At 43.1% G+C, this 24,570-nt stretch overlaps 1 protein-coding gene across 2 annotated transcripts; it reads left to right on the top strand.

Moving 5' to 3' along the window:
- Positions 1-3,561: 3,561 nt before the first annotated feature.
- On the top strand, positions 3,562-12,667 carry ZNF774 (zinc finger protein 774). Of its 2 annotated transcripts, none has more exons than XM_026000701.2 (4): positions 3,562-3,738; positions 5,656-5,778; positions 7,749-7,855; positions 8,978-12,667. In XM_026000701.2, the coding sequence occupies exons 2-4, from the start codon at positions 5,672-5,674 to the stop codon at positions 10,213-10,215; spliced, it is 1,452 nt and encodes a 483-aa protein (XP_025856486.1). In that variant the 5' UTR covers positions 3,562-3,738; positions 5,656-5,671; the 3' UTR covers positions 10,216-12,667. The 2 variants fall into 2 exon arrangements, with proteins under 2 accessions (XP_025856486.1, XP_072593445.1); XM_072737344.1 differs by lacking the exon at positions 3,562-3,738 and adding an exon at positions 3,794-3,887.
- Positions 12,668-24,570: the final 11,903 nt, after the last annotated feature.

Raw genomic sequence — 24,570 nt, 5'->3', positions numbered from 1 at the left:
CCTGAGGACCTGTGACCAAGGCATCAGGACAGCAGCTAAGCAGGTATCAGAGAGAATAGACCTCCAGGTTTATGGATCAATGGAGATGGAATGAGGACAGAAGCTGATATGGTGATCTGGTGAGGTGACAGCACAAGGAGATGAGTAGGAGCCAGTGTAGAAGGTCAGCTGAGAATCGGGGTCCCATCCTTACTGCTTCCCCTCGCACCCTGGTAATATCTTGGGAAGGGCTAAGTGGAAGGGAGACCATTGGTAGAGAGAGACAGCTCTCATAGGGAGTTTAAACTTTAAATTTACCAATATTTACCCAAATTTGACTATTTTAAACCCAAAATGTTATTTTTAACTGGTAAGCAGAAGAATTTCCTGGGGATGAGGATCTCCTGAGGAATCTTAGTTTAATTATAGACACTTTAAAAACTTTTTTTTTTTACATCAGGGTCATACTGTGTACATTGTGACTGCCCACCCCCCTGCTTCCCATACACATCTCTACTATCAGTTGCCTTAAGGAGGTGTCACAGGAGTTTGACCAGGTACATCACAAGGAAAACATCCTAAAATCCACTTTAGTCCTGAGACAGCTGATCTCTGAGGTGGCCCAATGATCCGTGCCTCCTAGTATTCATGTCCTTGTCCCACACTGTACTAGGGTTGGTCTGCATGACCAACAGCACATGGCGGAAGGGATGGGATATCACTCTCAAGGCTAGATAAGCTTCTGCTTCTTTCTCTCAGACCAGTCATTCTAGGGGAACCCCCTGCCATATTGTGAGGAGAGGCCTGAGTGTGAGGAGGAAATAGTCACATGAGTGAGCTTGGGAACAGATCCTCTGGCTCCAGTCAGGCCTTCAGATAATTGCAACCCCAGTCAACACCTGGAATGCAACCTCACAGGAGACACTCAGTTAGAAACATCCAGTTAATGTTCAGATTCCTGACCCATGGGAACCACAGTAAATGTCTGTTTTATACTATAAAGTTTGAGGGCTACTTTGTTATGCAGCCATAGATAATATAGTCCCTTAGATATTTCAGTTACATGGGATGTCTGGATGGTTCAGTCAGTTAAGTGTATGACTCTTGATTTCAGCTCTGGTCATGATCTCAGGGTCATGGGATGGAGACCCACTTGGAGCTCCGTGCTCAGCACGGAGTCTGCTTGAGGCTCTCTGTCCCTCTCCCTCTGTGCCTTCTGCTTGTTCTCTTTCTCTCTCTCTCAAATAAATAATTTTTTAAAAGATTTTTATTTATTTATTCATAAGAGACACAGATACAGAGGCAAAGACATAGGCAGAGGGAGAAGCAGGCACCCTGTGGAGAGCCTGATACGGAACTTGATCCAGGGATCATGACCCAAGCCAAAGGCAGATTCTCAACCACTGGACCACCCAGGCATCCCTCAAATAAGTAAATCTTAAAAAAAAAAAAAATAAAAAATCTCTCCCTCTGCCCATGCTCTCTCTTAAAAAAAAATTAAAATTAAATTAAAAAATCTGGTTACAATACCTGCTAAAAAACTCGCTTTTCATCCTCTCCTGCATTGCCTTCCCTCTGGCACACCTATAACCACCCAACTCTCAATGGGTCATGGTCCTTCCTTAGGTGGCCACCTGGGGCACATGGCGTCATTTCATCTACTAGCTGCTTTTATTATAAGACCAAGCTTCTCCTCCCTTCTTCATCCCATCTGCCAGTGATGAATAAAACACTGAGAGAACAAAGCTGGGGCAGAGGGAATGGAGGCCAGAGAGAGAGAGGCAAGAGATAGCCAGAGCCAGATTCAGTGACTCTTTATTCCTCTCCCCTCTATTCTATGCTGATTGATTGGAGAGCCATGGAATCTTCCAGATGGCAGAATTACCAGAAAGACCCCTGAGGGGCCTGGGGATACCTTTGAGTCTCCTGGTCCTGAACCATGTTCCAGTTATATGAGGCCTGGCACTCCCTAGGTCTCCAGGGTGTTCCTTGCTGTTTCTGGGTTCCCATGAGATTTGTTTTCCGTATTTCCATCTAACTAAAATACATCTGCTAAGCAAAACCAGATATTTGGCTTTTTTTTTTTTTTTTTTTTACGATTTATTTATTCACGAGAGACAGAGAAGCAGAGACACAGGCAGAGGGAGAAGCAGGCTCCATGCAGGGAGCCCGATGTGGGACTCGATCCTGGGACTCCAGGATCACTCCCTGAGCGGAAGGCAGCCCCTCAACTGCTGAGCCACCCAGGCATCCCCAGACATTTGTTTATTGTGGACAGAATCCCCCAAATACTATTGTGATTATTTTGCAGATAACTATAGTTACATACCAAAATGATTGAGATGCAGTAGTTACATGAAAAAACCACAACAGAATATTATTTGGTATTTTAGTATCTTCTATTATTTCTCTCCTCTGTCAGCCTGTGAACTTCATGAAAGCAATGGTCATATGTGATCCTGTGGAACAACCTGGAATGTAGAATGTTCCCAGTGACTGTTAGAAGATGTACCATACACGTTTGTTGAAGGAATGGTTAAATTAACGTTGAAGGAGTCTTTCACATTAGCTATGAGCTAATAATTCTAAAATAACAAATATTCTTCTTCTTTTTTTTTAAGATTTATTTATTTATTTATTTATTTATTTATTTATTTATTTATTTATTTATTTATTTATGATAGACGTAGAGAGAGAGCGAGAGAGGCAGAGACACAGGCAGAGGGAGAAGCAGGCTCCATGCCAGGAGCCCGACGTGGGACTCGATCCTGGGACTCCAGGATCGCGCCCTGGGCCAAAGGCAGGCGCCAAACCGCCGAGCCACCCAGGGATCCCCTACTTCTTTTTTTTTAATTGCACTGAATCGATAAATAGGGTAGACAGGTGTTTTCTTCATTGTAGAGAAGGGCTTCTATTATTTTTTAGATAAGGTCCGGCCCAGAGTGAACACTGGTTCTCACATAAGACCCGGTAATCTCCACAATTTGGAACCCATACACATCTCCTAGACTATTTGACACCCTCGCCAGCCTCCTCTGGCTATTAGCGGGTGTATTAACCCATGGAGAGAGAATTGTGATGCCAACGGAAGGGAGCAGAACGTTTGTTTTTCCTCTAACGGCTTCTGCCTGGGGTCTCTTAATGCATAGTCTTGAGCTGCCCTGGAGCCGGCTGGCTGCAGACACCGTGCAGGCTCTGGCCCCCCAGGATGGGGATCTGGCAGAGGAGGATCCACACGCCCGCGGCGCTTGGCAGGGGACGAGGTTCTAGAGCGCAGTTGGTACAGGGCTGCTCCGCGGCAGTCGGGCGAGGCCAGGAGGTTAGCATCTGCATATCCCTCTCTGGATGTACAGTCTCTGGATCCCTCCCCTCAACTCTGGAGAAGTGGTTCCAGCGGTAGGGAGAATTAGGTTTAGTGCTTGCCACCGCTCCGACCTGGGTATCCCGGGACTCCCGAGTCCTCCGAGGTCCTGTTCGAGACTACATTTCCCAGAAGGCTGCGCGGTGATTGAGAGTTCTATCAGCCTATGGGCGGACAAGGCTTCTGGTCGCGGAAAACGAGGAGCCAATGGTAAGGGGAGAGGGGCGGTGTTTTCCGGCTGCGGGCTGCCGAGCCCACAGTCCCACCTGTGTCCCCTCAGCCCTGTCACGAATCCCGGTCGGGTCCGGGGAGGGACCACCTCCGCGTTGTGGGCCGGGTGCGGCTCGGCGGTGGAAGACTCTCACTTCCTGCTCCATCCCCGGCCAGGCCCCGGGGCGGTGAGTGATGCGGGGAAGGAGACAGCGGCGGTAGCCTGGGAGCCGCTGAGGGGCGTGGAGGGGACTCGCCCGCTGCCGCGGTGTGGTCCCGGCCAGGTCTCCGCGCTCTCCTTTCGGAGCCCGCGGGGTCTGCTGAAGAGTGGGGAGAGGTAGCTGCGGTTTTCTGTGCCGTCGTCGGGATAGCCCATCCTCTGGATCAATGTTCTTGCCCTCGGTGGTGGTCCCCGGGCTTCAGCTGCGGACTGTGTGACCCTGTGACCGCGGCGCCCTGATTAGGGCCTGCAGCACTGCGGGGGGGGGGGGGAGGGGGGCGGGGGGGTGCCGGTGTCGGCCCACCCCCGCCGTCATGTCCCTATTAATAACCCCAGCGAACAAGCCGGTGCTGCTCACAATGGCAGTCACAGAACCTCTGTGTTCTGGGGCCTGCGGGGTCACCTGTCGGGGGTGGGGGGGCGGGGCAGGAGAAGGCGGGAGGAGCAAGGTTTCTGTGACTCTCTCCCCCTCAGTCCGTCTCCTGCAAGTAAGCCCTGCATTTATGTTTCCTAATGGATGTAGAAATAAAACTTATGCTCAAAACTTAGCTTTTTTTTTTTTTGTACCTCCTAATGATATTATTTTAATCTAGAGAGATGAAATGTATCCTTGTGGTTTTTAGGTCCTTAAAAACTCAGTACTTCATAAATGACCCAACAGCAATGTGTGGAAATGCATAAATGTTTCCATAAAAAGGGTGGGTGTCTTCTAGGAATACCCAGGTGCTTTGATTGGCGAAACAAAAAAAAAGGAGGAGGGGAGGCGGAGAAAGACTCCAGCATCCTCACTCCAGTCTGGTTGGTCCATGGTCCAGTGAAATGCAGAATTTTTAGTAACAGGTTCAGCTGGCTGACTTGTGTTTGTTTCTATTGGAAACTCTTTAAGCCATCCCCACCCCAAAAAACCCCAAACAAAACCAAAACCCCCCCAAACGCTATGTTTCTCTGATTCCTAATGTCTTACAACATATTACTGAATAAATTACTGATCCATCCAGTAATCTGACCATTGTCCTCCAAAGAACTAAAAAAGAAAAAAAAAAAAGAAAAAGTTTATTTATTTATTCATGAGAGGCACACAGAGAGGCAGAGACAGGCAGAGGGAAGGGCAGGCTCCCTAGAGGGAGCCGGATGCAGGACTCAATCCCAGGACCCTGGATCATGACCTGAGCCAAAGGCAGACACTCAACCACTGAGCCACCCACGCATCCCCAAACAATTTTTTCTTGATACTGCTATCAGTTTTATCAATGTGTTAGTGCTTGTTTTCAGGCCCTATGGGTTTTGTTTTGTGCTTTTTTTGATTAAATTTTATTCTATTTTCCAGCATATCCATGTCCTTTTAGATCTCATTTCTGATTCCATTAAACCTTGAAATAGAGTGGTACCCAGGGTCATTCCCTTTGGGGCTCTGCATAGTCTGTTCCTTGAGGTTGACACCCAATCTACAAGCCAGGAAAAGTCAGCTGTCCTCATAACTAATATGAGTATAATGAAGTCTGAAGTCCACCATTTGCTGGCTTGCTGGGGAAAATGTTGTTGGAGAGCTTTTCACAAATCAAGTCATTGTCCCATGTTCTCTTCTTTATCTTGTCCATCATGCACAATTTATTCCTCAAAAAGCTAATGTTTGCCAACTGAGGATTCTGTAGATGTGTTTGGGAGCTCCAGCCCTCACTTAGTGTTGTGAGTGTTGGCCAAGGTAAGGATGATATAAACAAAGAAAAAGAAAAGCAACCCTTCTGTGGTTGATAGAATTTACCTCATTGCTATTCTAGGCTGTGGGTGGGGGTTCTTTGGGTATACTGGGGCTGTCCTTTGGTTTTGAGACAATGGTTAGAATGTCCAGAGAGCTTTCGATGCATACTGAGGTCTCTTGCTTTAGGAACTGATGACTCTCAATGATGTGGCTGGGGACTTCAGGGAAGAGTGGGTTACCTGGACACCGCTTAGAGAATTCTCTTCAAGGATACCACCCAACACAGTTAGAAGAATGGGCTCTCAGAGGGTAAGGATGCTACTCCCCTTTAGATTTAAGACTTAGGTTTGTGAGAGGGTCCAGGTCTGAGTGGTCTCTAGGGATGTTGGTCTGTTAGAGCTCCAGATGTCTGTGAGAGTATTTGTTGCCTCCCTGGCAGAAAAAGACTAACTTCCACTTTTTTTTTTTTTTTTGGAATGACTTCCATTTTTATGGCATTTTATCGCTTATATATATCTTTGACATTTATTGTCTTGTTAATATCTCACCCTAACCCCTTTGATGTGGGTATTATAATCTCCCTCTTTCAGGTCAGGACAGAGACTCAAAGTTAAGTAGCAGAGGTGAGAGTCCAATCCAGGTCTTTGTGGCAAAGGAAGAGGGAGCTGTGTTTTTTTCTGTCACTTAGAAAACAAACAAAACAAATCTCCAGTGCTCTTCCTAAAATAAAATGGCTACCCCTTCTCCTTGCTTTACTTCATATACACTCCTTGAAGAAAAAGGGAGACAAAACGAAAACAAAACAAAACAAATCCCATTCCATGCCACTACTGAAGAGTTCCTATCCTTCCAGCCATTGTTTTAAGCATATTAACAAAAACAAAAGGAAAAAATTGGGATTGTACTGCAAGTGCAGTTGTACATCTCACTTTTTTACATATTGTGTTGTGAATATATTTTAGACAATAATAGACAACATTTTTTCTATACATTGCTTAAAATAACCACTTAGTATTTTATTGTATGGAATATAATAACTTATATGAGGTTGAACCTCATATTTAACCATCTTTTAAACTACCTTTTTAGCTTATACAATCGCAATTTCGTATGGCTCAATCAAATATGATTATTCCTTTTTCATGGAATGTTTAGGTCATTTCCAGATCCTTTCCAGTTTTGTGATAAACATCTCTTAGCTAACTGTCTTTCTTTTTTAGGTTTTGTTTATTAAAGTATAGTTAGTTAATAATTAGCTAATGTATCTTTTGCACAACTTTTTTTTTAAGATTTATTTCTTTAAAAAAAAAGATTTATTTATTTTTTTGTAATCTCTGCCCCCTATGTGGGGGTCAAACTCACAACCCTGAGATCAAGAGTCACCTACTTTTTCAACTGAACCAACCAGGTGTCCCACAACTTTTTTTTTATTATTATTATTTTTTCATTTCCTTAGAATTCCCAGAATTAGAATTGCTGGATCAAAGAGTCTGGGTTAAATAATAGTGACAGCTAACATTTATTGAGGACTTACCACTTAATCCTTGCAACAACACTATGAGGTAGGCCTTATCATTATCCTTGTTCTACAGATGAAGACCCTGAGACACAGAGAGTTTAAGTGAGTTTCCTGAGGTCACACAGCTAGTAAGATGAAGGGTTAAGGTTGAAACTTAGGCAGTTTGCATTCTTTACCTCCATACTATATTGTCTAACTGTATCATTGTTTTTATTTGATTTTATTTGGTTAATGGTGAGGTTAAAGGTTTTTCATGTATTTAAAGACTGTGTGTGTATATGTGTGTGAATTGCCTGTTTATGTCCTTTGCCCTTCTTTTTCCCCCTTACAAGTATTTGTTTTTTTCTCATGGCTGTATCTACTGCTGCCCTTCTGGGAAAAGTTTAAAGCCCAACATTATAGTTAACTTCCCTGATTCTTTCTAAGGGTGAGGTCATGGCAGCATTGTTTCTGATAAAATTATCTCTCTACATGGGCTTAGCCTTGTGCCTTCAGAAATGAATTATTGTGCTCACTCTAGAGTTTCTATCACCCAAGTCTGGTTGTTTTGTTGTTGTTTTAATGGGAGGAAAGGGGCTTTTTTCTTAGCCTTTTGGGGAGATCATCCTGTTTTATCACTCCTTTCAATGAAACCAAACATATGTTAGCTTAGCGTCTCCCTGAGCTTTTCCCTCCACTTAGGGAGAGGAGAGCTTGGCTTTTTGGTCAGGCATTGTATGGTTGGCTCAGATTAACATCCTATATTCACCTTCCTGTATAGGATTTCCAGGCCAAATGTAGTCTCCCAGCTGGAGCAGAAAGAAGACCCATGGGTGCTACCACTCCAAAATTTTGAGGCAAGGAAGATCCTAAGAGAAACGCACGCAGGTGAGATGTGAATATTATCCAGTGGGAAGAAATCTCGTCTTCATTTAATTTTTATTTTAAGTAAACTTTATATCCCCAACATGGGGCTTGAACTCATAACCCTAAGATCAAGCAAGAGTCACTTGTTCTACCGACTGAGCCAGCCAGGTACCCCTAAAATCTTCATTTATTATTTATTTATTTATTTATTTATAATAGTCACATAGAGAGAGAGAGAGGCAGAGACACAGGCAGAGGGAGAAGCAGGCTCCATGCACCGGGAGCCTGATGTGGGATTCGATCCTGGGTCTCCAGGATCGCTCCCCGGGCCAAAGGCAGGCGCCAAACCGCTGCGCCACCCAGGGATCCCTTCATTTATTTCTTTAAAGATTTTTTAAAAATTTATTCATGATAGACAGAGAGAGAAAGAGGCAGAGATACAGGCAGAGGGAGAAGCGGGCTCCATGCATGGAACCCGATCCGGGACTTGATCCCGGGTCTCCAGGATCACACCCTGGACCGAAGGTGGCGCTAAACCGCTGAGCCACCCGGGCTGCCCAAAATCTTCATTTATTTATTTTTTGTTTGTTTGTTTGTTTTTAAAGATTTATTTCAGAGAGAGAATATGTGTGAACAGGAAGAGAAACAGAGAGAATCCTCATGCAGACTCCCCTCTGAGTGTAGAGCCCCACACGTGGCTCAATCCCAGGATCCTGAGATCATGACCCGAGCCAAAATCAAGAGCTGGATGTTTAACCAACAGAACCACCCAAGCACCCTTCAAGATTCATCTTAAAACAAAAAAGGTTTAGGAATTTACATTTTTCTGTAAGCTTAATGAACTTCAACAAACTTTTTACAAAATGAGAAGTGCCTGGCTGACTCAGGTGGTGGACATGTGACTCTTGGTCTCAGGGTTATGAGTTTGAGCCCTATGTTGGGTACAGAGATGACTTAGAAATAGTGTTTTTAAAAAATTAAAATAATTTTAAAAACTTTTTCACCTAGTGAAAACTTTACAGAAAGTCAAATTAAATGTCATCTGTTGCTAACACACTAATCTCATTCTTTCTAACTGTCCTCTGATGTTTTTCCCTGATAACTGGTTAACTTTGTTCCCTGTTACTTTTGTTAATTTTTCAGACTTTGAGAATCAGGTGACAAAACTCAATCAGGACGTTTCAGAAATAGCAGAACAATGTGGAACATCGTCTGAAAGGGCCAATGAAGATATTTCTGACACTCCTGGATGGGGAGGGAACTGGGAGAGGGATCTTGAAATAGAAGGGCAACATGGAACCCTCTCCTGGAAGGAGAAGAAGCCCCTTCCACAGGAGAAGGATTTAAACAAGCTACTGGATGGATATGTAGAAAAGAAGCCTGTGTGTGCAGAATGTGGAAAAAGCTTTAACCAGAGCTCCTATCTCATAAGACACCTAAGAACCCATACTGGTGAAAGGCCTTATAAATGCATTGAGTGTGGGAAAGGCTTCAAACAGAGTTCAGACCTTGTTACCCATCGCAGAACACACACAGGAGAGAAACCCTACCAGTGCAGCGGGTGTGAGAAAAAATTCAGCGATAGCTCTACGCTCATCAAACATCAGAGAACCCACACAGGTGAGAGACCCTATGAGTGCCCAGAGTGTGGGAAGACTTTTGGGCGGAAGCCACACCTCATAATGCACCAAAGAACCCACACAGGAGAGAAGCCCTACACGTGTCTTGAATGCCATAAAAGCTTTAGTCGAAGCTCAAATTTCATCACCCATCAGAGGACCCACACAGGAGTGAAGCCTTACAGGTGTAGTGACTGTGGGGAGAGTTTTAGCCAGAGTTCAGACTTGGTTAAGCACCAACGAACCCACACAGGAGAAAGGCCCTTTAAGTGCCCAGAGTGTGGGAAGGGCTTTAGAGATAGTTCTCACTTTGTGGCACACATGAGTACTCACTCAGGAGAAAGGCCTTTCAGCTGTCCTTACTGCCACAAAAGTTTCAGTCAGAGCTCACATCTGGTCACACACCAGAGGACACACACAGGTGAGAGGCCATTTAAGTGTGACAGCTGTGGGAAGGGATTTGCCGACAGCTCTGCCCTCATAAAACACCAACGGATCCACACAGGGGAAAGGCCCTACAAATGTGGTGAATGTGGAAAGAGCTTCAACCAGAGCTCTCACTTCATCACCCATCAACGAATCCACTTAGGAGACAGGCCCTATCGCTGTCCCGAGTGTGGCAAAACCTTCAATCAGCGTTCCCATTTTCTCACACACCAGAGAACGCATACAGGAGAAAAACCTTTCCACTGTAGTAGATGTGACAAGAGCTTCCGTCAGAAAGCACATCTCTTATGCCATCAAAATACCCATTTGATCTAGGAAATGGTTTGTAGTGGTTCTTCTGCCCCTTTCCAGATTTTCATTTCTGTTGTCTCCAGGTGCTACATATAAAGAAAGGCTAAATGTGGGTGTCAGTGGCTCAAGTTAGGCCCTGGTCTGTCCTCTGTCTTTTTCCTACACTTTAATGACAAAGATAAACCCATAGGCCACAAATAATGTTCTGAACACAAAAGGCATTCCTTCAGTGTTTTTAACTGACCTTAGGGAAATGTAAGCTTGATGGTTGATGCTTGATTACTAAAAGAGGAGTGAGATACATTATCACTATTAATGATAAGTATTTGAGATGTTTTTAAAGATTTTGTTTATTTATTCATGAGAGACACAGAGAGAGAGGCAGAGACACAGGCAGAGGGAGAAGCAGGCTCCTCCTGGGGAGCCAGATGTGGGTCTCGATCCCAGGACCCTAGGATCGTGACCTGAGCCAAAGGCAGACACTCAACCACTGAGCCACCTAGGTGCCCCTAATATTTGAGATCTTATTATAAGCCCTTACAGCTGTATAAGCCTGACTCTTAAAAAGACTCCCAATACATTTTTTTCACTCTAGAAATTAGATTGCAACTAAAGGATTTGGGGTGTGAACACAAAGATTTAATAAAACCAGAAAACATTCTCTGTATCCAGTGCTATGCAGACATTAGTCACCAGATGTCTCAGTGCCATGACAAGGCAGAATTCTCGTAGAGGATGTTTGTGGTCTTATGACTTCAAAGCTGAGAGAATTTCCAAAGCCCTTTGTACAGCAGCAGTGTATAAAGTGCTCCCACTGGAGATTTGCTGCCACCTGAGGCAGAGAAAATAACCTGCGACAAACAAGCCCAAGGGACCTGGAAGAGGACTGTAAAAATATGGGATCAAAATTGTTAAATATTTCAGGGGTCCTTCCTGGCATCTAGCTGAAGGAAACAAAACTCCTGTTTTCTAATTGCCTGGGCCATGGGCTCTTTAGTCTTAAGTTAATGCAACTCTCTGATTTTTTTTTGTAGAGTCCATTTTATGCACTAGTACATTCCTATATTTAACTGAAATAAATTGAGGGAAGGCTGTGTGTCAGAAAGAACACTGACTTCATTGAGAGGGTGAGGTGTTTGAGTGCTGGGCCCCGACGTTTAATTTGGCCAGACTTTACCTTCTCTCAGCCTCTACCTTACTACCTACCTCACAAGGCTCTTGTGAGGATCTAATGCATGCATACACACAAACACTTTGTTGTTAAATTATAAAATAATAATGTCTCTAAAGTTCAGTATTGTTGGAAATGTCTTTCCTCCAGGGAACTCTGGCTAATATTTCTCCAGGTGTCCCATGTTTCTCTCATAATAACAGATTTCTTTCTTTATCTGTTGAAAACCTAAGGCCTGCAATCACTAAACAACTCATTGTGGGTCACATAGGCAATGGAGGAGCCAAAATGTGGCTGCAAGTGTCCAACAGCACAGAAAGGACAAGCACTGAGATTTACTAGAGTATCTCTGAGACACCCCATGTAGGACTGGATGCCCTGTATTATATGCATCAAACCATCTTGAATTTGGAGATGATGGAGGCATGTGGCCTAAGTTCCAGAGAGCCCCACAGGATCCTGTGTTGGGGAGTAGAAGGGAAAGAGCAGACAGGTGGTTAAGGAGGGAGCTGGGTGTTTCACCACCCGGAGAGAAAAGTGGTGAGCTGAAGGTATTCCTCTTTCCAGCCTTCCTATGGCAATGCAGACCAAATTATCATCATTTTTAAAGATTTTATTTATTTATTCATGAGAGACACAGAGTGGCAGAGACACAGGCAGAGGGAGAAGCAAGCTCCCAGCAGGGAGCCAAATACTGGACTCCATTGCAGGACCCCAGGATCACGACCTGAGCCAAAGGCAGATGCTTAACCACTGAGCCACCCAGGTGCCTTGCAGTCCAAATTATTGTGAGCCTTGGAACAAGAGTTCCTTGTCTTCCATTATATGGGATGTGGTCAGAGTGCTGTAACTCAGGGGGATAGAACTCAGCCAATAACCTAAGCTCTTTCTTTGAAAGAGTAATTAGATTTTTAAAAATCTGGTTAATCCAGTGCAACGGTTCTCAAAATGTGAGCCCAGACCAGTAGCATTAGTGTCACCTGGGAACTTGCTAGAAATGCACATTTTAAGTTCCCACCTCAGAGCTGCTGAATCAGACACTCTAGGGGTGGGGCTCAGCAATGTGTGTTTTAATAAGCCCTCCAGGCGATGGTGATGCATGCCTAAGTTTGAGAACCACTGCATTAAAAGGTGTCTCTTCCATTAAAACACAGCCACGATACTATTATTACTGTTGAAAAAAAATGAACAGCATCATCAGATATTTCAGTCAATGTTCACGTGTCCCTAGTTATCTTGTTTTTTGCTTTCATCACTGTTTTTTAGTTTGTTTGGATCAAAATTTAAATAAGGTCTCCAAATCAATTGGTTGGTATGTTCTTTACAAGTCTTGAGCTGAAGTTCTCCCCACTCTTCCTCTCTCTGTCTCTGTTCTTTTCTTATAACTTGTTTTATTTGTGTTGTTTTTTAAAATATTTTATTTATTTATTTGAGAGAGACAGTGAGAGAGCACAAGCAGGGGGAGTGGCAGAGGGAGAGGGAGAAGCAGGCTGCCTGCTGAGCAGGGAGCCTGACATGGGACTCAATCCCAGGACCCTGAGATCATTACCTGAGCCAAAGGCAGATGCTTAACTGACAGAGCCGCCCAGATGCCCCCATAGAATTCCTTCAGTTTTTAAATATTACTACCTGAATTTCAGCCTCCATGCCCTAGATTTCTGAGCTCCTTCCCAGGAGAGACTGTTTCTGGACATTTATAAATGCATAAATATCACAACTTTTCTAATGTACTCCTTTGTTTATCTCCTACCTAACTCCCCTCCAGTTTGTCTGGTTCTCCCATAAAACAGTGTGCTAAAGAGTTCAGTAAATACTTGAATGATTCCCTCGTCAGGGATAGAGTGCAACTTGCCAATATTATCCTGGCCTGAAGCTGGAGAGAAAGCCACATCCCTATTAGGAAGGAATTATTTTGCTTCCCTTTTATGATAATATGAGTGAATACCATCTTAATTTTTTATCTACCTAAGTATTGTTCTAAATTGAATACAATCTGTGTGTTAAACAACAGCAATAATTTATAAAAATCAGATGAGAAGGTAAGGGAAAAGGCTGGCTGGCAGAGATAAGGGGTAATTTATGTGAAATCCAAGGGTACCATCTCCCAGAAGTAGAGTGTTTTGTCCAGGGGCAGGAAGTAGAACAAGAGAAGTACAGAGTTGAGTATGATACCCCACAGAAGTGACATCCTGAGAATTTTGCACTGGGTTAATGGAAGATGTCTTGGAAGGATATCCCCACAAGAAGGAGCCAATTAGGGGCGCCTGGCTGGCTCAGTCTGTTAAGCCTCTGGTTCTTGATTTCAGTTCAGATCATGATCTCAGTGTTGTGGGATGGAGCCCCACGTGGTGTTCCACACTCAGTGGGTAGTCTGCATAGATTATCGCCCTCTCCCTCTGCCTCTCCCCCTGCTCAGTTTTGCTCTCTCTCTAAAATAAATGGATACATCTTTTTTTTTTTTAAAGAGCCAGTCAGAGACTTAGAGGGACACAAAAGCTGCATTATTAAAGACAAGCAGCATAACCCTGAACGCAGTTGGGAGTGTGATGTGTGCTCATTGTCTATAATAGACCCTACATTTAGGAGGCAGGATGTGGAAGCAGCACAGAACCATACCCAGTTTCTGGTTTTGATGCAATTATTTACTAGCTGACTGTCCTTGGATGGGTCAATTGACCATTCTAGGCTTCAGTCTATCAGTTAAATCAGAAGATCCTTCTGGCTGTAGCACTTTACACATCTGGGGCTCTCATAAGTCCCCAGTACTGTCTGATGTTGTGCACAGGCTGTTTTGCATGGGCACCTTCATGCTCTGAGAGGATAGAAGTAAGCATCCTACGGCCTGAGTCCCTCTCCATCTCCCACTCAACCCTCTCTAGGCCCTGGAAGAGAGGCAAAACCTCATTGCTGGGGGTGCCTGGCTGGCTTAGTCAGGAAACCATGCAGCTCTTGATCTCAGGATCCTGAGTTCCAGCCCCACATTGGGCAAAGACCATATAGAAAAACAAAACAAAACAAAACAAACTACCCCCTACCCCCACCTCATTGCCGCCAGTAGTTAGCACACTACCCCCAAACTAAAGACCCCCCCAGGCTCCAGCCTCTCCTATCCCTCCTTCCTAACAGACCCAGATCATTGGCTGGTTGTATACTACATCTGTTTCTATTACCTTGTTTTAGATGTTGTATATCTACAGATGTGACTGTCCTGGAAGATGTGACCTCCTGAGGTGCAGTGTGTGATTTGCTTTGTGGCTCTGTCACACACACACACACACACACACACACACACACACACACACACACACCAGCCATGAGCAGGAATATTTAAATGCTATTGGTGAAAGTAGACGTAACTGACTTTCCATATTTTCTCTTTGTTTCTACCCTATGACTGGCCCATTAGCTTCTGGCACATGCTCCACACTTCTCTCCATCACTTCTAAATCCGTGTCCTCACCAAACCCTAACAATCTTAACTCTCGGATTCCTCTCGAACCTATGTCAGACCTCCATCCCCACTGCCATTCCCCAGCTCCAAACAACCACCATTCTCTTTTCTGAATTCCTGCCCTAGCATCCTAGTCAATCACCCTGATTTTGTTTTGTTTTTGCTCTAATATCTCAGAGAAACCAAAGTAATCATTTAAAATCCTTAATCTACTCATATCACCCATCTGCTTAAAAGCCTTCGGTTTCCCACTGCTTTTAGGATAAAAACCCAACTCTTTAACCAGATATACAAGGCCCCCTTGGTCTGACACACACACCCCTCAGCCTCCTTTGATATCCCTTCTCACATCCTCTCTGTTCCTTGATCGCACCAATGGGTTGTGTACATCTTAAAGCCTTGGTCCTAACTGATCCCTCCACTCAGAATGTTCTTCGCCCAAATCTTTGCTTAGGTTCCTATGTATCAACCAGCTTTCAGCCTGAAACTCACCTCCTTGCAGAGACTTTCCCTGACCGTCCCCAGCTAAGTTGGTCCTCCTCTCCCCATACTCACTATCCCATTACTCTCTCTTACTGTCATCAATATCCATACACCTGTCTGAGAGTTTCCTGTTTATTGCTTGTTTTGGTAAGCTCCATGTTAAGAGGGAGCCACTTTTCTTGCTTGCCATTCTATTCCTGATACCTAAAATAGTGTCTGATATGTGGTAGGTGGTCAATAAATGCTCACTGGATGGATTAAAGGATACATACTCACAAGCAAGAAAATTACTGTAAAAAAATTACTGTATTGGAAAAATAACAGTGTGAGATGGAGCTGAACAGGTGAGTGACAGTCAGAACAAAAAAGCTCTTAGTTGCTAAACTGAGGATTTCAGATAGTATTCTCTGGGAGGGGGTATCACTGATGGCCCAGTAAAAACCAGGTATGATCAGCAGTTGAGGAATTTGATTTGACAGTTATATTAGAGAAACAGAAGGCATTGAGACAACCTATGATATAAAGTGTTCATAGCACAATGCCTGACCCATAGAAAGTCTCCAATAAACAATTTTCATCACTAAGCATCATAGCAGACACTGGGAGACACCAGAACAATAAGGCAAGATCATTAAATCTTCTTTCTACCTCAAAATAATTCTTCCTAGGGGTACCTGGGTGGCTCAGTGGTTGAGCATTTGCCTTCAACTCAAGTCATGATCCCTGGGTCCTAAGATCAAGTTCCCCATCAGGCTCCCTGCAAGGAGCCTGCTTCTCCCTCTGCCTATGTCTCTGCCTCTCTCTGTTTGTCTCTAATGAATAAAGAAATAAAATCTTAAAAAAAAAAAACTTCCTAGACCCTGTTATTATACTCCTTCACTTTTTTGGGTCAAAACTCCACTTATATATAGCTATTCTCAGGACTGTCATGTCTAGGCTATTTAATAGGGCTTCCCACCCCCATCATGTCTTTGGCTTAGATTCCTTTTTCTCCCTTATTTGCTATATTTTGTTGGTGCTAAGTCACAAGCCTCTGCCTCTGTCCTGCTTTCTCTCTTTTTAAATTGTAAATACACCACGTGCTTTCTTTAAAAATTTCCATAAATACAGAACTACCCAAAGCAAAAAAAAAAAAAAAAAAAAAGGAGGGGCACCTGGCAGGGTCAGTTAGAAGAGTGTGCAACTCTTGGTCTTAAGGTTGTGGGTTTGAGCCTCATGTTGGGTATAGAGATTACTAAAAAATAATAATAATAATAAACTTACAAAAAGTAAATAAGCAAAAGAAAAGTACTGGCCCCTGTGTGTTTTAAAAAAAATGGAAATGCCTGGTCTCTTCCTCATTCCCAACCCCAATTTCATGACCCAGATTTTAACTCTATAATAGCCCTGCAAACCAAGTCTTGTTTCTGGCTCCTCTTCACTGCTGCTGTCATCATCTGAACTAAAGGGTTGGTTTTCCATCTGGCCACCTTGACTTTTGCCTTCAGTTCAGCACAACAAACATTTAGTGCTTATTACACACTAGACCCTACACTAGACCCTGGAGGTAAAAAGACAAGACAGTGAAAGAGATCCATGTGTACCCCTTCAACTCTGAGCAAATTACTGACTCTTTCTGACCCTTATTTCCTTCTCTGCAAAATGAGAATAAGCCAGTACCTTCTTCATGGGGTTGAGTGGAGATCAATGAGATTACACACAGAAAACTCCCTGTGGAGGACACCTCGGTGGCTCAGCGGTTGAGCGTCTGCCTTTGGCTCAGGGCTGTGATCCCATGGTGCTAGGATCGAGTCCTACATCAGGCTCCCTGCATGGAGCCTGCTTCTCCCTCTGACTATGTCTCTGCCTCCTCTCTCTCTCTGTCTCTTTGTCTCTCATAAATAAATAAATAAATTCTTAAAAGAAAGAAAGAAAACTCTCTGTGTAGTACCTGCTTTTATCTGCTCCATAAATGTCAATGATGATAATGATAATGATGATAATCTTTGCCTTGAAGGAGTTTATAGTTTAATGGAGAGACTTAAAGAATAAGAATTATCTAGGGGCGCCTGGCTGGCTCAGTGGGTGGAGCATGTGACTCCCAACCTTGGGGCTGTAAATTTCAGCCCCACATTGAGTGTAAAGATTACCTTTTTTTTTTTTTAAGATTTATTTATTGCACAAAGGGAGAGAGACAGAGGGGTGCACTCGTGTGGGGATAGGCAGAGGGAGAGGGAGAGAAAACCCCCAGCAAAAGAAAGAAAGAAAGAAAGAAAGAAAGAAAGAAAGAAAGAAAGAAAGAAAGAAAGAAAACCCCCAGCAGACACGCCACTAAGCAAGGAGCTTGACACAGGGCTCCATCCTAGGACCCTGAGATCATGACCTGAGTTGAAATCAAGAGTCTGTCGCCCAACTGACTCTGCCAACCAAGTGCCCTGAGTGTAGAAATTACTTTAAAAAGAAGAAGAAGAAGAAGAAGAAGAAGAAGAAGAAGAAGAAAAAGAAAAAGAAGAAGAAGAAAAAGAAGAAGAAAACAAAAGTTAGAGGTAGAGAGTTGGAAGACTGAAGAGTAGGAGCCCAGACTTATTCTTTAAGAGATTGTTTTGGGGTAGCCCGGGTGGCTCAGCGGTTTAGCGCCGCCTTTGGCCCAGGGGATGATAGTGGAGACCTGGGATCGAGTCCCATGTCAGGCTCCCTGCATGGAACCTGCTTCTCCCTCTGCCTGTGTCTCTGCCTCTCTGTCTCTCTGTGTCTCTCATGAATAAATAAATAAAATCTTAAAAAAAAAAAAAAGAGTTTGTTTTAAATCATGAGCCAGGGCCCCATTAGTCTTACCGGGGGGGTTGTTCAAAATGCAGATTTAGGGATGCCTGGGTGGCCCAGCGGTTGAGTGTCTGCCTTTGGCTCTGGGCGTGATCCCATAGTCCCGGATGGAGCCCCACATTGGGCTCCCTGCATGGAGCCTGCTTATCCCTCTGCCTGTGTCTCTGCCTCTCTCTCTGTGTCTCTCATGATTAATAAATAAAATCTTAAAAAAAAAAAAAAGCATATTTACTGACCCCCACCTCTGATCAACTTGGTAAGTTCACACTGTGGAATACTCTACATCATGGTAAGTGAACAAACTACAGTGATATGCATCAACATGATGAGCCTCAAAAACTCAATATCAGATACAAAAAAATAGGACAAAAATACACACAGAAGGGTCAAAGTGCAATAAAGATAAAAAACAGGCTAAATTAAACATTATATTGCTTGAGCAGTAGGGATAAACATGCACTGTAATGAATAGCAAAGAACTAATAAATACAAAATTCAAAGTAGAGATTAACTGGAATGGGGGTAAAGAATACTACATTTCCATTTCTTTTTTTAAATTTATGATAATCACACAGAGAGAGAGGCAGAGACACAGGCAGAGGGAGAAGCAGACTCCATGCACCGGGAGCCCAACGTGGGATTCGATCCCAGGTCTCCAGGATCACGCCCTGGGCCAAATGCAGGCGCCAAGCCACTGTGCCACCCAGGGATCCCTACTTTCCCATTTCTTAAGCTCGGTCCTGAGCACAGAGGTTTGCTTTGTATCATAATTCTTCAAATTAATTTGCCTTATTTACGTACTTTTTACTTAAAAGGTATTTCATGGGGTTCCCTGGGTGGCTCAGTGGTTTGGCGCCTGCCTTCGGCCCAGGGTGTGATCCTGGAGTCCCGGGATTGAGTCCCACGTCGGGCTCCCTGCGTGGAGCCTGCTTCTCCCTCTGCCTGTGTCTCTGCCTCTCTCTCTCTGTGTCTATCATGAATGAATAAATAAAATCTTTAAAAAAGAAAAAAATATTTCACAAGGAAGGGGGGAAAAACAAATGTGAAAACAGAACACTTCTAGAGACTGAGCTTTTCCACCTAAATCTCATAAAGTTAGGGTATACTGTGGGGGGAGAAAGGGGAAAAACAAATAACCCAAGAAGCAAGATCTAAACAGACACTAGGCTAATCTCCACCATTCTTTCTCAATCATGGTCTCATACCTTTTCATTTTTCTTTCAGGTAAAAAATAAATATTTATTTGTATAAACTAGTGCAGATAAATTTCCAGAAGCTTATAAGCCCACCCTTCTATAAACAGCCACATGTGGACCCTCCACGTAAACGAGGATGCCCTGCTACATTAATAATGCTTTTGTGAACATGTTTTCCCCCAGGAAAAAAAAATTCTTTCACATTTTTGATTATTTCCACAGGGTGTGAATATTTTTATAGCTCTGGTTGCTTGCTGCCAAATAATTTTCAGAGCAAACTGTACCAATTTACAATGCTATCAGTAATTAATGACTGCCAGTTTTACCACACCCTTATCCTTGAGAAACAGTTTTGCTAATTTAATAGACATGATTCTGATGTATTGTTTTAATTTGCATTTCTTTGATTGCTATTTTTCACAGGTTAAGCCTATTTTTCACATATTAGCTTCTTTCTTATATCTCTTCTGTTGTGTAGTTAGGGTCTGGGAATCAGGATCAAAAACTTGACTATTTGAGGGGTGCCTGGCTGGCTGGCTCCGTCAATAGAGTGTGAGACTCTTGATACTGGGGTTGTGAGTTTGAGCCCCATGTTGAGGGTAGGGTTTACTTAAAAAAAAAAAAAAAACTTGACTATTTGACGTGGAGAAAGTCACGTTTTTCCTGTTCCCTTCTCTTCCTCTCCCTTCTATACTACTTTTTTTTTTTTTTTTTTTTTACTTCATGTTCATCTTAAAAATATCAGAAAATAAAAAAGAAAACCAAAGCTGGTGGCATTGCAATTCTGGACTTCAGTAATATACAAAGTCCAAATATATTGTATTTGTATATACAATAATATACAAATTCTGGACTTTGTAATATACAAAGCTGTAATCATCAAGACAGTACGATATTGGCACAAAAACAAACATAGATCAATGGAACAGAATAGAGAACCCAGAAATGGACCCTCAACTCTATAGTCATCTAATTTTCAACAAAGCAGGAAGGAATATCCAATGGAAAAAAAGTCTCTTCAACAAATGGTGCAGGGATAACTGGACAGCCACAAATAGGAGAATGAAACTGAACCATTTTCTTACACTGTACACAAAAATAGATACAAAATGGTTGAAAGACTTAAATGTGAGGCAGGAATCCATCAAAATCCTAGAGGAGAACAGACAGCAAACTCTGTGACCTCAGTGATAGCAACTTTTTGCTAAACATGTCTCCAAAGGCAAGGGAAACAAAAGCAAAAATGAACTATTGGGACTTCATCAAGATAAAAAGCTTTTGCACAGCAAAGAAAATAGTAGACAAAACCAAAAGACAATGTATAGAATGGGAGAACATATTTGCAAATGTCTTATCAGATAAAGGGCTAATATCCAAGATCTATGAAGAACTTATCAAACTCAACACCCAAAAAGCAAATAATCCATTCAAGAAATGGGCAGCAGACATGAACAGACATTTCTCCAAAGACATACAGATGGCCAGCAAACACATGAAAAAATGCTCAACATCAGTATCAGGGAAATACGGATCAAAACCACAATGAGACTGCCTCACACCAATCAGAATGGCTAAAATTAACAAGTCAGGAAACAAATGTTGGTGCGGATGTGGAGAAAGGAGAAACCTCTTACACTGTTGATGGGAATACAAACTGGTGTAACCATTCTGGAAAACAGTAGGGAGGTTCCTCAAAAAGCTAAAAATAGAGCTACCAACCCAGCAATTGCACTACTGGGTATTTATCCAAAAGATACAAATGTAGTGATCTGAAGGGGCACCTGCACTCCAATGTTTATAGCAACAATGTCCACAATAGTTAGACTATGGAAAGAGTCCAGATGTCCATCGACAGATAAATGGATAAAGAAGAACTGGTAGGGATCCCTGGGTGGCTCAGCAGTTTAGCGCCTGCCTTCCGCCCAGGGCATGATCCTGGAGTCCCAAGATCAAGTCCCACATCAGGCAGGCTCCCTACATGGAGCCTGTTTCTCCCTCTGCCTATGTCTCTGCCTCTCTCTCTCTCTCTCTCTCTCTCTGTCTCTCATGAATAAATAAATTTAAAAAATTAAAAAAAAAAAAAGAACTGGTAATATATACATAATGGAATATTACCCATACCCAGCCACCAAGAAAATGAAATCTTAACCGTTTGCAACGATGTGGATGGAGCTAGAAGGTATTATGCTAAGTGAAATAAGTCCATCAGAGAAAGACAATTATCATAGGATTTCACTCACATGGGAAATTTAAGAAACAAAACAGAGGATCATAGGGGAAGGGAAGGAAAAAGAAGATGAAATCAGAGAGGGAGACAAACCATAAGACACTCAACTCTAGGAAACTAAGGATTGCTGGAGGGGAGAGAGTGCAGGAGATGGGATAACTTGATGACAGGTATTCAGGATTTACAAATATGTGTAAACTCGTCTTTTTTTCCAACTTCTAGAGAAGACCACCATTTATTGTATATCCTTTTAAACTTTTATCTAACAAAAATAGTCACAAACATATCATCTAACCTTTCTGAGCCTGTTTCCTCATCCATCAAATAGGAATAACTTGTCTTTCAAGTTGATGATGAAATGAGCTGATATATATGTGAAAGTGATTTGTAAAGTTTAAGATGTGATATAAATGCAAGTTGCTGCTATCAGGACATCAAATATTCTCCTAAGCAGAAGGACACATCCTTCCCTGACACACAGCCCACCTTCTCCAGGATGGCTGCTTCTCTCTAGAATGATTTCCTTCTGCAAGTCTTCCTACTGAACAAGTACCCACTCCATCTTTCAAAATATTTAATCTGTAAGATATAGAAAAGATATAAAGGGTAGAGAATAACCATGTAACAACCACACGGCTAAAGAAATAAAATTGTAGAGGCACCTGGGTGGCTCAGTAGGTTACGTTTCTCTTGATTTCGGCTCAGGTCATGATCTCAGGTTGTGAGATTGAGACCTATGACTGGGTCTGCGCTCAGCAGGGAGTCGGCTTGAGCGTCTCTCTCTCTCTCTTCCTGTCTGCCCCTCCCCTCGCTTGCAGGGCTCTCGCTCTAAAATAAATAAAATCTTAAAAAAAAAAAAAAAAAAAGAAATCTATATTTAGTCCTACTCCCATTTCAGGCCCAGAGCTCCCCAACCCTAGGAATTTCCTAAGTGTGGAGAGTGATAAACGTGTCTTTTCTTATGTTAAGAAAGCAAGTATGGTTGGGGGCTGGTTGCCAATGGAGCTAAACCACCCGGTTAGAGAGTTGGAATTTTCAGGCCCACTCCCTGACCCCTGGAGGGAGGGTGATGGAGTTGAAGCAATTCTGAATGACCAAAGATTTAATCAATCATGCCTAGGTAATGAAGTCTCCCTAAAAACCCAAAAAGTCAGGGTTCAGAGAAACTTCCAGGTTGATTGGGGAAAGCAGTGCTGATAGAGAGGGCACAGAAGCTCTGCACCCTTCCCCACCACACCCTCCCCTGTGCCATCAATTCCATCTGGCTGTTCCTAAGTTATCTTTTTTTTTTTTTTTTAAGATTTTATTTATTTGAGAGAGAGAAAGAGATTGAGAGCAAGTGATGTAGTTTTGGGAATATGGTGAGGATTGCTGGGGTGAAATCCAGAGCCAACTACTAAGAAAGAATTCCTTTAAAAAATATATTTTTATTTATTTATTTATTTATTCATGAGAGACACACAGAGAGAGAAGCAGCCTCCATGCAGGGAGCCTGATGCGGGATGGGACTAGGAATCACACCCTGGGCGGAAGGCAGGAGCCAAACCACTGAGCCACCCAGGCATCCCCCAAGAAAGAATTCTTGAGACGTCTGTGGTACACAATGGTGGCTTTATGAAAGCACGGGAACAGGACGCTTGGGCAGGAAAAGCTGCTGCCCCAGTCTGTGAAGGGTGGTTGATTATATACCTGGAGTTGGGGAAGGTAAAAGGGAGATTTCAAAAGAACTTTCATATGCTAAAGAGGACCTACTAGATACTAAAGGCTTTGCCATGTCAAGTTAAAGGTTATATTTTAGGGGCTGCCCGGGTGGGTTGGTGGTTTAGCGCTGCCTTGGCCCAAGATGTGGTCCTGGGGTCCTAGGATTGAGTCCCACTTCGAGCTCCCTGCATGGAGCCTGCTTCTCCCTCTGCCTGTGTCTCTGCCTCTCTCTCTGTGTGTCTCTCATGAATAAATACAATCTTTTTTTTTTTAAATTTAGAAAACAGATTGTTTTGTGAGCTCCTCGAGGTCTGTACAGTGTCAGTTTATGCTTTGTCCTCGGCTAGCCCTCTGTTCCCCATCACAAAGACCAGTGAGGGAGAGGCAGAGGGAGAAGCAGACTCCTCACTGAGCAGGGAGCCTGACCCAGGCTCGATCTCAGGACCCCAGGATCATAACCTGAGCCAAAGGCAGACTGAGCCACCCAGGTGCCCCCCCCAAGTTGTATCTTTTTTATAATAAACCATTAATCTACTAAGTGAAATGTTTCTCTGAGTTTTGTGAGCCACTCTTGCAAATTAACTGAAGCTGACGAAGAGGTCTTGGAAATGTCTGATTTATAGCTAGTTGGTCAGAGGAGCCCATGGACAACCTAGGCTTACCTCCGGTCTGAAGTGGGGAGGGGGTAGGGGCTGTCCTTTAGATCTGAGTCTTTAATTTGTGGAATCTGATGCTATCAGATGCAGATGATGTAGATAAGGTAGATGCAGATAATGTCAGAATTGAGTTAAATTCTCAGACATCCTGTTGAAGTCTAGAGAATTGTTTGTTGGTGTGGGAACCCTATTTTGGAATTTGGGTCTCAAAATACACTCCTATGCCTTTACATTTATTTATGCTTTCTCTCTCTCTCTCTCAATTTTTAAATATATATATTTTTATTAAGGAAACTCTACACCCAAAGTGGGACTCAAACTCATGATCGGAGATCAAGAGTCACATGCTCGGAATGCCTGGGTGGCTCAGCAGTTGAGCACCTGCCTTCTGCACAGGGTGTGATCCTGGGGTCCTGGGTTGGAGTCCCACATTGGGTTCCCTGCATGGAGCCTGCTTCTCTCTCTACCTGTGTCTCTGCCTCTTTCTGTGTCTCTCATGAATAAATAAATAAAATCTTAAAAAAAAAAAAAAGAGTCAAATGCTCTCCCAACTGAGCCAGCCAGGCACCTCTACATAGAGGTACTGACATAAATTCCTAAGCAATGTATAATTTTGGTTTGCATGAAAGTTGTTTAAATTGTATATGAATGGGCATCTAGTAAGTATTCTATACTCCCCCCTCCTTCAATAT

Source organism: Vulpes vulpes, chromosome 14 (genome assembly GCF_048418805.1).
Source record: "Vulpes vulpes isolate BD-2025 chromosome 14, VulVul3, whole genome shotgun sequence".
NCBI classification, from domain to species: domain Eukaryota; kingdom Metazoa; phylum Chordata; class Mammalia; order Carnivora; family Canidae; genus Vulpes; species Vulpes vulpes.
This window is presented reverse-complemented; position numbering and strand designations above follow the sequence as displayed.